General features: G+C 42.0%; 1 protein-coding gene across 1 annotated transcript in view; it reads right to left on the bottom strand.

Annotated features, from left to right (window-relative positions):
* The window catches only part of LOC144783975 (uromodulin-like), a 187,905-nt gene that overhangs the window by 47,184 nt on the left and 126,063 nt on the right, over positions 1 to 14,658 (bottom strand). The window contains exons 13-14 of the mRNA XM_078662698.1: positions 11,453 to 11,610; positions 5,165 to 5,410 (exon numbers count right to left, since the gene is read on the bottom strand). Coding sequence (XP_078518824.1) covers positions 5,165 to 5,410; positions 11,453 to 11,610 — 404 coding nt within the window. The remainder of the gene's footprint in view (positions 1 to 5,164; positions 5,411 to 11,452; positions 11,611 to 14,658) is intronic.

Raw genomic sequence — 14,658 nt, 5'->3', positions numbered from 1 at the left:
CCCCAGCGCGTTTTACCCTGAAAGATGGTGTGGTCAGGAGGTGCATATGGGCAGATCGTAGGGTGTGGGTAGGAGTGCATCTGTTGATCAAGCTGTTGATGAATTTTGGGCTTTTACTATTCAGGGATTTGAAGATGATGCATCCTACCTTGAAGGCGCATCTCTGGGGTATTGGAACCCAGTGTAGTTTCTTGAGAAGAGGAGTAATATGTTGGCACCTGTTTTCTTGAAAGATCAGTCTGGCCGCCTGGTTTTGAACCATTTGAAGGCGGTGGGTGAGATAGGCTGGGATGCCAAGGTAAAGAGAGTTGGCATAATCGATGTGTCATATCACCATAGCAAGAATTGCCTGTATTTTTGCTTTCCGAGTGAGGAACCTACTGATTTTTTTTATTTTCCTTAGTTGAAAGCAGCATGTTGAGATCACGGACCCAATTTGATTTTTCATGGTGAGGTGTTTATTGATTATGACTGCCAAGGTTTTTGCAGATGTAGAGGGGACGGATGGCTGTCCCAGTTCTTTAGGCCAGGAGTGGGAGCTCCAGGGGTTCAATGCCCCTCCTGTGAGGATCACTTCTGTTTTATCCGGATTTAGTTTGAGGTGGTTGCAGTTCATCCAGTCCCTGATGAACAGTATAATTCCCTGGAATTCGACAACGGTGGTAGGGGAGACATTAATCAGCAGTATCAGTTGAAAATCATCTGCATAATTGAAGGTTTGGACTTTCCTTTCTTTTAGTGCATGGATCAGGGGGAGGAAGTATGGATTAAATAAATGCGGGGAGAGAGAGGAGCCCTGGAGAACACCACAAGTGTTCTTTAATCTTGGGGGTTGTGAAGTTTCCCAGGCGGACCACTTGATAACGGTTGGTAAGAAAGGAGTTTATCCATTCAACGGCTGATCCTTGGATTCCTGCATCCCTGACACGGTCGACCAGGATGTTGTGGTTGACCGTGTCAAAAGCGGCAGAGAGATCCAGCAGCACCAGGGCTTGGGGGGAGCCCCCATCCGCTTTTTCTCGCAGAGTGTCCAGGACTGATTCTGTGGAGTGAGCTGGGCGGAACCCTGCTTGATGAGGGTCCAGGTAATCTGACTGCTCCAGAAAGGTGGAAAGGCTTTTGGCTACATGGGCTTCGAGTAGTTTGGCCATATAGGGAAGCAGTGAGATAGGTCCGTAGTTGGTGAGAGTTCCGGGATATGCTCCTGGCTTCTTCAGGAGGGGGATGACAGACGCCTCTTTGAAGGCATCAGATACGTATCCCTGGGATAGCAATTTGTTTAGGAGGGTCATGGCTGGTTCTCGGCAGGCCTTAAAGGCTTCCTTTAGAATCCAAGGGGGGGAGCAGTCCTTAGGAGTGACAGATTTTTCTTTGGTCTGTAGGTCTGAAAAAACTTTTTGACTTATCATTGGGATTTGTTCTAGCCTTTGTGTGTTTTTTGTTTTGTTTTGACAAGTGGGCTTTGTGCAAGTGGGGATGCTTGCTTTGATCGTTTTGATTTTGTCAATGAAGAACTTATTCAGGGAGTCACATAAGGATTGCGAAGGTGTGGTTTTTAAGGTCACTCGGTCAGGGTTTGTCAAGTTAAATAATTATTGAGAAGATGTCCTTTGATCCGTTTTTGGAGGTGATGGTTTTAAGTGAAAAGTATTCGGCCTTTGTGGTCTGAATACTTTTTGTATAAGTTCTAAGGGCTATTAGATAGGTGCTTTTGTCGTCAGGTTAGTATTTGCTTCTCCATTTCCTTTCTGCTTGGCGCAGGGTAAGCTTTGACTTTTTCAAATCATCCGAAACAGATTTAAAATCATACAAAAACAGATGTAGAAAGTCTATTAACTGGTGAATTGTTCATAGACAATCTCAAAACAGCATAGACCTGGCCCCTGGCTCAACCTTGGCAGCGACATGCCCTATGTCAAGGTCTGGGTTGTAGTCCTAGGTTTAGCTGAAAATGTTGCTAAACAGTGCCATAGCTATCAATAGTATCATCCTTCAACACCATCTCCAGTCAATTTCAACACATGACCAAAGGCTCTCTAAAATAATTTCAATTCTTCCTCTTTGATTGCTTCCAAAAGACCATCCTCAACAAACACAGAATCACACCACATACCTCTCTTTAACATGTACCTGAAGCCCCATGTGAACCTCCCAAAAACCCACAACTTGTATTTCTACACTGATGCCACTAAAATGTATGTATGTGCCACAGGAGACAAAAACTATTCAATAATGTGATGGAAGGCCTCAAAGCAATAGATACCTGGAAGGGAAAGAAAAGTCTGGAATTTAATGACTCCAGAGATTTAAATATTAGTACAGAGATCACCCTACCCCTTCAAACAATAAGCACACAATGCTCACCCAGGCTCATTTGGGGACAGTGTTAGGAGTAAAATGAACTTAATGGGGAATAGGTCACACTTTCACACAGAAAAGCAAACTGTGTGACGCAGACCAATAATTAATGTGTACTCTCCTTCATCAACACCACTGGTGTACACACAACATTGATATCGTAACCCAAAGCGTATTAATAACATTTTTTATTTAGGGTTTCCTACCGTATCTGTGGCATTTCTAACCCTTTAAATAACAGATGCTACTATTGCCCATTCATGGTACTCAATTTACCGATCTTCCGGAATATGGAAGGCTGAATCAGCCTTGCTGGGATTCAAACTCGCAACCTGCAGATCACTGCCTTGTTGCAGCAGAGAACATTCCTCTCATTGAGTGATCCCTCTTGCGAATTAATACTGGGATATATAAGAAAACTAATGCTAAGCATGATTTGGGCACCAATTAATTTACAATTACATCTGTGTTCTAACAATATTTAGATTTCCCATCAATTTATTCTTGTCAACAAACTTTCCTGATAAGTATTTCTAGAGTTCCACTCTAATATACTATTATACCTGCATTTGAAAACAAGTATTATGTTGTTTCGTGTGAGAGTCACATAAAAATACAGGATCAAAAGTGACCCATTCTAACATTTTCATCATTACACATAGAAAGTGCTTTGTTTCTGTTTTCCTGACCACTCATGTACAGTGCGCCTTGTAGCCGATGATGCATATGTCTTCTCAAGTGCTACAGTCCTTTATGTCAGTATGTTTTAGTACATTGTATCTGGATGCCTTACTTATATTCTCGTTACTACAACCTGTGAGTCCTAGTAAAGCCATAGCTCAAGATACCTCCAAAACTCACTTTGTAAATGTGGTGTCCAGCACGGTGGTCCTTCCAGCGGCACACAATGCAATGTGCATCGAGGCATCCTGCTTTAAGAGCTGGACAATTGATTATGAGTTCCAATGGTGCCCACTATGGGCAGTGGCAGGTGCTGCTAGGTGTATCTGGGCAGGTCTTGCACTGCATGATCATTCCGTCCCTATATCAGGCTGTCTGCAGCCCCGGCATGGTATGGACATGCCTTTCTCTGTTTCATGGAGGTGGCATGCAGAGACAGGGAAAGAAGCAGCCCACCCGGGTACGGACTATCATGAGTCAGTCAGTCAATGAGAGGAGGGTTTGGGGAGGCCAGCACAGTGAGCCATGGAGATGTGTCTCTTGTAGTCATTCACACATCACCAGACCTGGTCTAACAGATTTGCCCATGACCGGTCACAATCTACAATGGTTTAATCGGCAAAGAACATTGGAATGGGATGCCACCCCGAGGGATAGCCAGTGACTTGGATTAATTTAAGCATTCATTCCATCACTGGCCTTGTTGCAGTAGAGAGATACTCAAATACACATCTTGATAACATTGATGCCCTATACATTCACCTACTCTCCTACCAAACACAGATCATACAACACTCAGAATTCAGACATTCTCCTCAATATTGGCCTGTAAACCACTAACCAGGGTCACTGGATCCTCATAAATGCCAGAATCACCTTCAAAACATTGTGCCTAACCTTCAAATGTCTATAAGGTTAAGCCCATGTCTAACCTCACAATAAAATTAAATGCAACAAACCAACTTGTCATGTAGACTTTGGCACAGCCAATCATCCAGGGTCCTTAAAACGAACTCTAAAAGCAGATGTGTCAGACACTTTTAAGTTGTTAGCCCCACCACTGGCATACCTCCCAGTGCCATCCATAATGCCTATACTTCATTGCCTTCAGGTTTCAAGTACGAATTCTCCAGGTCTGACCTATGCCTGCCTGTACAACAAAACCTAACACCAGATAACAGTGTGATAAAGTCTTACTAGGGCAGCATAAAAAAATCAATCAGAACAGCAAGCAATTACATTCAACTCACATAGGGCCCTCACTGAACTATCTAAAAGCCATTGAGTTATGCACTTAGAGCTAAATAAAAGAACACAGAAAGCATGGCAATTCTGTTCATTCTGTAAGTGCCTAGAACCAATCAATTTCGAGGTTTTGTGCTATGAAAGTCTTCATGCTCATTCAATCAGCAGGCATCAGAGTTTTATGTAGGAATCTGGAACCAGTAGCAGGAGTGATTTCTGTATTGTTGGAGGTTACCCCAAGGAGACGGCCTTGGCAATTAGGAGCATGAGAAAAATTCCAAATAGCTAAGCATCCATTGAGTTTGTGATTGTGGCACCACCACACCTTTTTAGCAGTACAGTTCTTAAGATGGAAGGAGAGATACTGGATCTGAAGGTGAAACCATGTACTTGTGATCGCACACACTTTGGAGCAGAGTCAGTGACCTGTCCACAACACATGATGTTCTAACCCATAACATCTCTAATTATTACCACTTCGGTGGAGGCGGAGTACTGCTGATTGCCATGGCTCAACTAATGGTGGCAGCTGGGACGACTGCAGGGGTATGAGATGGCCATGAGTAATAGTCATCTATGGGATTCACATGGAAGAAACTTTATTGTTACCAACATAACAAGCATGCAATGGATAATCATTGACCCATCACAATTTCAAAGCACTTAGAGAATCGACCGCCCTTCTTGATGCAATAGCCCATCAAATTTCCCAAGGTACCAAACTATGCACTGGCAGAACTCTCAATTGGATTGATAAAGAAATATCAGCTGATTGACAAAAGAGCAACTGAAACAAAAAAGAATGGGAGGGAGGGATGGCTGGAGGAAGGAAGGAAGGAAGGAGGGAAGAGAGGAAGGAAGAGAAGGAAGGCTGACTTACCTGTCTTTAATAATAAAATATTTGATGGGATCTGAAGCACTGCTTGAGGGAGTTGCATAACAGTTCCTCATCACCAGGTTGAATTGAGATGGGTCTCCACCATCGAGCATCACTCCAACATACAAGTAGTCCTTTGTTGACAGAGAAACCTCTGCAGCATCATATGGTGAAAGATAACCTGGGTCTCTGTAGATCGCCATTAATAACTTAAATTCCCCTGTGCCTCCATAGCTGATACTCAGGGAACTATATAAGGATTAAATAATTACATTTATATTAGACGGACATTATGCCATTTAAGTCCTTTTTTTATGCCAAAACATAACACACAAATCTTCGAAATCCCAAAAATTAATCAGAGACTTTGAAATCCCAATCTTTGCTTAAAAATAAATACTGATTAGCCTCGTTTATTTGCAATTAACCAAGTTAATTTGCATATCACACTATTATACTACCACTGTATGTTTGTTTTCACGTTGTAAATGTACGTCATTGTGATGTGTGTAATTTAATTTTTATAAAGCGATGTTGCCTGTAAAATACGAAAAATATATCCAAATGCTTAATTTTGGCACCACCCTTATACTTTACAAGTTTTGCATAACTACATAGGAGGTAGGAAGCACTCTGTATACTCAGTGTGATTTAACGTTACTAAAATGAAGAAATTGATTTTCGCAAGTATATGCTTCATGACAGATTAATAAATTCATTAATGCATGTATACTGATGTTTAGACGTATATGAAAATGCAGTTTGCACTAATACATAAACATTAACATATAATCATTTATTAATATTCTGTACTGTTCTACATATGTAAATATATACTGCAACTGCTACAGTCGCCATGTAACCAGAAAGTGCATGCATCATCGAATTTCAGATGCACCATTAACTGCATTACTAATTGAGTGTGATCAGAGACTTTAAGCTTTGGATTCACTGGGTCCGATTCACAAAGGTAAACTGGGTTGAAAGTCTAACTTCACCACTTTCGGTATTCACAAAGGGCAGTTACGAGTAGTAAAGTGAGATCTTTGTCTCATTTTAACTTAAGTTTTGGTCTTAAGTTTAACTGAAACTAAACTTTTTGTCCCAGTTAAACTTAAGTCCAAAAACTCAGGTTAAACTGAGACAAAGGTCTCACTTTACTACTCCAAATGCCCTTTTTGAATACCGAAAGTCGTAAAGTTAGACTTTTGTCTCAGTTTACCTTTGTGAATCGGGCTCACAGTGCTTAACCTTCAACGTGAAAGTAGCTTGCTTGCTTATTTGTTCAGCGTATGTTTTTCATCAACAAAACACACTTCTAAATGTTGGAAAATTATATGCAAATATGTATGTCTGTGTCATATGAGTTTGGGTATACCAGGTATGTATAGGTGAATTGTGTGGGATATCCATGGCCACAAAGAATGAAACAGCAGAAATATGTGATTTAGAAAATCCTGTATATCCTTTACTGTGTGAAAGATAGCAATCCAAGCATATCAACCACAGCAAACCTAGATAATGTCTGCTATGGCCTGCTTTGGGTCTTCTCTGTGGCACACTAGTCTTTCCCTGATTGGCAAGTCAAGAGACCAAACTGAATAGGGGGCCCCAACACTTTTGCACTGAAATGTCAAAAGACTGACAACTCATACAAGGAAATTGGCTTTCTCCCATGCTATTGGAGCAATGCGTAATTTCGCTAACAAATTAGGGGGCCGACCAGTGCACATTCTGGTGGATATATACAAGACAAAATGTGTCTCCACTTTAACATATGGAGCAGGAATCTGGGGGATAGCGGATACCCGCGAAATCCAACTTTATGAGAACGCATTCCTCCGGTACCTATTAGCAGTCCCTAGATAGACTTCTACATATGTTTGTCACAAAGAGTTAGGTCTATTTTACCTCTCAGATCTTATTAAAGTCAGTCCTATCCTGTTATGGCACAAGGTGTGGACTTCTGAGGAGACCGGACTCAATAGAGATATAATCCAGGATTGCTTGATACTCCAGGGGGCTCTCAAAATTGACTGGTTTATATACGTAAAGAGCTTCTTGAGAGATATCGGACATCCCGAATATTTCGATTCCCCCACTACTTTAGCAACAATAGCCAGAAAAGAGCTGAAAGAAACATGTCTCCTTCTTTTAGAGGACAGACGATGGCGGCTAGAGGGTAATAAGATCTCTGTCATGGAGAATCAATTAATTCTACAGGGACAGGCCATCCAGCAATACTTGATTTCTACTGAAAGTAGTTACTCTCGCATGTTATTGACACGCTTCAGGGGGGGGACTTTTTTTAGAATACTCACTTTCCCTGAGATTAATAAGTGGTCAAAAGTTCTGATCTTGTGCCCCTGCGACGATATTTCCCCACAATCGACGCTACATTGTACACTGTTCTGCAAGTTTTTTTCTTTGCCTACGAAAAAATACTTATTCCTTTTGTTGAAAAGGTGGGGTTTGAGACAATGTAGACCAGCCCTTCTTAGATTGCAAATACTAGAGGATGTAACAACTATGTACCTAGTGTCAATGTTTCTAAAAAGTGTTATCAGGCATAGACAATCAATGAACTAATGAATTTTAATGATGATTATGCATATCTCCTTTTAACTGCATATAACATTGTACCTTGATATTGCCTTGTTCCAAATGAATTTTAATGTTCATGATGATTATGCATATCTCCTTTTAACTGCATTTTTACCTGTGCTTTTGTGATCTTCTTAATTGAAATCGAATAAAGTTACTTTTGAATTTGAATTTGATATGCAAATATGTATGTCTGTGTCATCTGAGTTTGGGTATACCAGGTATGTATAGGTGAATTGTGTGGGATCTCCATGGCCACAAAGAATGAAACAGCAGAAATATGTGATTTAGAAAATCCTGTATATCCTTTACTGTGTGAAAGATAGCAACCCAAGCATATCAACCACAGCAAACCTAGAGAATGTTTGCACTGAAATGTCAAAAGACTGACAACTTTGTTTAGTAGAGAGTAGATTTTAGCAGGAGAATCATTAGTTGCTGCCCTCCCCTCTATATGTTTTGCTTCAAATTCTGGATAAGGTCAGCTGTGGAACAAGGGAAGGGGGAAGATAAAGCAGTTGCGAGGAAAGACAAAGCCTTCCTCGTCTAGCCCCCAGGAGTCGAAGGCTTTCCAAAAGTGCCACCACTGGTGTGAGAAAGGTGAAGGACGACAATTGAAACCCATGTTAGCTTGGGTATCAGTACACACAGCAGTAAATGGCCAACAAGGAGATCTGGTGCAAGGGCAGATTCGGAATCATGATCTCATTGGCGGGATCTTGCCCCTGGGTACAGTATCGATAAAGATTCTCTGACAGATTTACAAGCCCCTTGCGCTGCCAGTATGTCACTTTTTGTGACGCACTGGCAGCGCATTTCTTTGCACCATATTTACAAGGACAGGAAAAGCCACCCTGTGTGGCTTTTCCCGTCCTTGTAAATATGGCCCCATTACACGCAGCACTTTATGTGAAAGGGCGGTTCCATGGGTGTTGCTGCGGGTGTTCCCACGCAACCCCCATGGAACCAGACACATTTCCAGATGTACGAGAAATCGTGAACCTGGAAATGTGTCAGTTTGCTACGCCATGTGGCGTAGCCAGGCGCAACGAGGAGAAATGTTTCTATCTCTCCTCGTTTTTTCCTCTTTCAATGCCTGCTGCACTCTACAGCACACATTGAAAGAGGAAAATGCCTGTAGTGATTGTTTTTGTGCCCCTACCTGCACAACAATCTCCCCATGGCGCAGGCATCCGTGCAAGGGTGCCTGCGCATGGCAGCTGATTGTGTGCCAGTGCAGGGAGCACAGGAATGCAACATATCATTGTAGATATGTTGCATTCCTGTGCTGTGAACGTGCTGCAGCGTGGCGCAGCGAAAGGGGCCTGCGGTGGCGTGCTGCGGCACTTTCTTGTAAATCTGCCCCTCTGTTGCTATCACAAGGAATAGAATGTGGGAACATTTCTTTGTGCAAGTTTCAGTACTTTTCCAAGCCATTGTAAAAAGATATGAAGATTGTGCCCTTAGTATTAGAAAGGAAATACTTAGGACATGGTGCTATTGTCTTTAGAACTAGAAGGGGCTAGCGACCACGCTCAGCAAAATAAAGAAGACATTTGAACATGTTTTAATAAAGAGTGGCTGAAAATATATAAAAAAATCAGTTGGTGATTTGTGCATTTACCATACATACCTACCACTCACAACTATGAGATATTTGATATTTTTTAAGGAAACAAATTGCTTGACAGCATCATTATATATTGCAAAAGTGTGTCCTGATAGATAATGACAACTATTAACAAGATACTTTATAGAAAACTGAATAACAACACATGAGAACCAGAAAAAAGGTGAACTCGTCTTATTGAGGAACATCTAATTGATATGAAATGTCAAATGCATCAGAACTTGGTCTTGAATTTTGGGTCAGGCTGTGTTTTTTAGCTTATTGCCTTACACTGAAGAGACATGCTCACTGCTGGTGGTGCTGACGCGTTGAAGTTCAAGTAAGTAATGTTACAATGTACATTGGCCCGAAAATGTTGAAGCCTGTAGTCTTAGACTATAATTCTTTCTTCAGGACATTACTGTATATTGTTTTATTTCGGGGAAATCGTGTAGTCCCAGTGTGCTTAAACATTGCAAATATGTGTAATGGAGTGGTAAACTTGTGAAACACATTGTGTAATTCTAAATGTCTTAAGAACCCATGGGTATGAGTTGTTTTCTTGTTTTCAGTTTCTATTTCTTGCAAAAGCTGGTGAATATTTTTTATAAAATGTAAACATCCGTTTTCAGCAGCCTTTATTCTTTTGTGCTCTTTAATAATCATGGGATGGTGTTTTTCAAGTGCATGTAAAGAAATTAGGTTTATGTCCTTCCTTCCCTCATTTATTTCTACTGTCAATTATACCTACCTTCTTCATTAGGAACTTAGGCAGGCTTGCATTATTCCAAAGTGGCTCTGGGTTAATCATACTTCAGGGTTTGCATTGCCCTTGCCTTACCATTTATGACGCAGAGGCAACACAAGCGCTAGATAAATCTGGCCCCTAGTGTTGAAATGCACATTTAGGGGCATATTATCAAGAAACGGCGTTAAAATTATCGCTGGTTTAGCGGCAGAAAACTGCAGCTAAAGCGGCGATAATGGGCTTGATAATATGCTCTATAGAATTCCAATAGAAGCCCATGTTCTGGTGTGAACATGGGCTTCTATTGGAATTCTCTACGGCATATTATCAAGCCCATTATCGCCGCTTTAGCTGCAGTTTCCTGCCGCTAAAGCGGCGATCATTTTAACGCCGTTCCTTGATAATATGCCCCATAGTTCAGCCGAATTGGTGCTCACGCTGTAGTCAGCCGCGGCCGCTGTAAGTAAGAGCGGTGGGGCCGGCTGGGACGACCAGAAGGGAAAATTGAATAAATAATTAATTGTCCCTCGTGGTAGTCTCTCGAAATCCCCCACAGCCGGCCCCCCTGCCTCACCGCTCTTACCTGCAGCGGCCGAAGCTGGCGGTAGTGCGTCAAGACGTATTTTGGTATGATATTTTAGTAATCTTTGATGCATAAAAAACGAAATAAAATATATATTCAAAAAGAATCTTTACACTAAAATTGGCCTCCATTTCTGCAGTGATTAAAGGCCAGATCACCACTGTCCCACATTTTGCAGGTGCACATTGTGCACCTGTCAGTTTGTGATAGCACGGGGATCACAAATTAGCCAGTGCGTAATTTGCATGCATGTTGTGTACTAGAGGATGGCAACCATATAATGCACCTTATTCCTCATTCCTTAGCGGCTAACTTCACGCTCCTGCTAGAAGCACCCATGATTAGCATTGTTTCTGCTTCTCCGATTCATAAGTGCAAACCCCTGAGTTTTGTGCACAGCTAGGAATTCAGTTTTACACAGAAACTGGAGTTTGCACCGAAAATAGGATTAGCTGCTTATAATTGATCAGGTCTAAATAGACAATTTGATTGCGTTAAATTCTGCAAATTCTATAAGTCATATATACAGAATTGTTTAACCTGTGACCTAAGTCGAGACCTATAATATGTGAAGGAGTTCCCTTCTATGAGTGCAATTATTTCTGTGTGAGATTTTAGGTATAAAAGGAACGCTTAGATCAGTTTTTGATACCATGTTTTTATCTAAATAACTATCCAGTATTCCAGTCGCTATTGGCCTTAGGACATAAACACAGGGCTGGAGAGGATTTAGGAATGACCACTTACCTGGTCATGGGCTTCAGTGCTGTGAGAAGACTGAGCTTCATATCGAGTGGATAGGTGCAGGAGTAACTTATGTTGAGTTCCCTGTCTCTTGTTATTATCTGATCCGATCTCATCGCCAAAAATATCATGTTTGTGTAGGTGGCGTGGGTTTCGTTTGTCTGTGAATAAAGAGAATATTGGAAGTTTAATCATCCATAGTGCACTTTCCAAAATCACCATAACTCTAAAAGGACTGGGGCATAGCTGTCAATGGTGCAGCTTAAGCAGTGGCTCTGGGCCCAGAGGTGAGAGGTGTATCCTTGTGTTTTGCACTGAATGAAGTTTATTCAACGTACTCCCTGCCCCCGTCCTTTATTGAATCTTCAATTGGGGTGGGAGCAGGGCTGGCCATTAACATGTGCAAACTAGGGCGCCGAGCTCAAAAGGGGCGCTGAAGCTCCCTTCAGTAGTCTTCTAACTAAAAAAAAAAGTTACAAACTCTCCTCTTTGAATAGTGCCTTGGTTAGCGGTTCCTTTTTTGAGTGCGCGCCGGTACACTCTTCTGAGTATCTGTGTGCGATATATAAATGGATTTAACATAACATAACATAACTACTTAGGTCCAATGAAAAGTGTTTTTAAAACAGCCCCTGAATTCAAAACTAATGCAATTCAGCCATGCTCTTGAGTCGAAATGCCCATGATTTCAGTAATCTCTAGACATGACTATTCCCAGTAGGCATAAAGCATCCCTATGCCTTATGCCTAGTACCCAGCTTACAGTGCATAGTGGGTCCAGCCTGCAATTGTGCCCAGTGGACATTAAATATGGAGCATCGTTTACACACATGCCCTGTGCTCTGTACTCCTCCATGGAGTATGCATGGGCCACTGGGCATGGCAAATGGACTCATTATTACTAAAGATGTGACGCTTTTGGCATATTTACAAAGAAGTGGCAGAGTGTGTCGTTAGCCTCCTTGGTTTAGCAACACGTTCCGCCACTTCTGAAACGGAGGGCTGCACCATATTTACAAGAATATGGTGCAGCCCTTCTTTTCCCCCTGCACTGGCTCTAAGTTTAGCAGCCTAGCACCAACGCAGGCACCCTTGCACCATAGTGCAAGGGTGTCTGCGTGCAGGGGAAAATGGTTTATGTACAGGAAGGTCCCTAAGTGTGCTGTGTAATGCAGCACACACAGAAGTTGCAAAACAGCATTTTTTTTTAAATGGTTGTTTATGTGCAGGAAGGGGGGACCTTCCTGTACATTAACAATCAATGATCTTTTGCTGTTTTCATGAGTGCTGCATAATGCAGCACACATGAAAACAGCAAAAACGAGGAGAAATGAAACATTTCTCTTTATTGCACCAGGGTAAGACCATGGTTTTCCCTGGTCTTAATTCTGGCGCTGCCTCCTATTTACCCCTCTATTGTAAATAGGAGGCAGCATCAGAATAAATGGCTGTTGCGCTGGAACGCCCACCGCAACACCCACTGCCCACCCCTTTCACACTAAGTATAGCGTGAAAGGTGGCCTTATTTACAAGGCATCATTAAGCTACGTTAAGTAGCTTTACGCTGCCTTATAAATAGGGCGAGGCCCCTATCGCCATCATCGTTGTGATGGTGACAGGGGCTTGTAAATATGTCCCCCTTTTTTTTAATAGTAGGTGGTGGAATGCACACCTTACTTTGCATTTAATCCATTTTTTTTTTTAGATATATCAAAATTGTCAGTACCATTTTTTTTTAGACATATCAAAATTGTCAGTATCTAAAATAGCAGATCTTCAAAACGCTTTTCGCCCACTCCCCCATTCACCGTCATTGATCACCCATGCTTCTTCAAGGCTCTCCCTTGCCCAGAATCCTGAAAGTGGGCCTGCTTGAAAGCTGCATATTTCAATTGGAGTCTCTTTGCAAATATTGTGGGGGAGGTCCAAATTGCATGTGCAATAAATCAAGTGCACACTGAGGGGGGAAACATGTTTCTGTGTCATGGTAATCATGCGGTGCTGCAGGAAAGGGGGGTGTTGAGTGCTGCTTACAAATAAGGCATTGCCCTGTAAAAGAGGCAGCTTACTTGGGTGGGGGACTCTGCCTTCCCAATTTTCCTGTTCTATGTACAACTCTGCCAATTGCCACGCATCTTGGGTTAGTCTAACACATAAAAGTCCTTTCTTCCTCTGCCACTTGCAAATGACAGGCCGAGGTCTTTCGGTTACGCCCGGGATGAACCAGACAGACACTCTATCTCACTGGAGAGCACTGTTCCCCTGTAAAGTGGGCTAGTGACCCTCCCTTTGCTTGCAATAAAATAATGTGTTATTTATTCGCACCAACATGTGCTGGGAAGCTTCCCTGTTGCCTTCTCGCAGTGGCTCTGCTACTCCTGAAGCAAGAAAGCTCTGTGGAGAGCTAGGGAGCCCCATCCATAGTCCCACCTGACTCTGTCCTGTCCCAACAGAAGTGTGGTCATGTCTGACGCCTGGATTCTAGACCACAAATGTTGATGTCCTGTTGTAAGTGACTAATGCTTTGTTATAAATGTGGAAAATGATGAAGGCCCATGCATGTCAATGAGGACATTAGCAGAAAGTCATGTGCAGATGTACGTATTAAAGGAAAAATACAGGCCTAAGTTGTTTGCAGTAATAGAAAAGAAAGGCTACATAAAATGGAGTCAGGTCCCGGGGAAGAGACATAGATGCGAGCTTCCGTAGAATAGGGAAATATTATAATTAGACATAGCAAGGACAGAGAGCTACAGTCCTGCTTTGTTAGAACATGTATTTATGAAAATATGTAGATAAGGTTGCACAGAGGCACAGACTAGGTGGAGATTAGGCCTTAGAGAGCAGTAGTCATGTAGGGAGTTGATCATTACCCGTTTCTAAAGAAACAAGTCAAGGACAGCTGGCAGTACAAGCGGTCGTGCAGATACACAGCTCACATGTGCACATTAATCCCATTTTTTAGACACGTGATCACTGGTTTCATAAAAGTAGTCCTTTTCATATAGCGTTGTGCTTGAGCAGTTGTTCTCAGTTATGCAAATTGTGTGACGTATTTATGCTTTGATCTAGTGTTTAAAATAAGTGTCCGCCAATTGTACATTCAAGCTCAGATTCCAGTTCCACAGAGCTGTCTGACTTTCTGCACGCTTATATTGAATTTTGTACTATATTGCCAACAGAAGTCGTGTAGTCTGCAACAGCTTCTT

This window comes from Lissotriton helveticus, chromosome 10 (genome assembly GCF_964261635.1).
Source record: "Lissotriton helveticus chromosome 10, aLisHel1.1, whole genome shotgun sequence".
NCBI lineage: Eukaryota > Metazoa > Chordata > Amphibia > Caudata > Salamandridae > Lissotriton > Lissotriton helveticus.
This window is presented reverse-complemented; position numbering and strand designations above follow the sequence as displayed.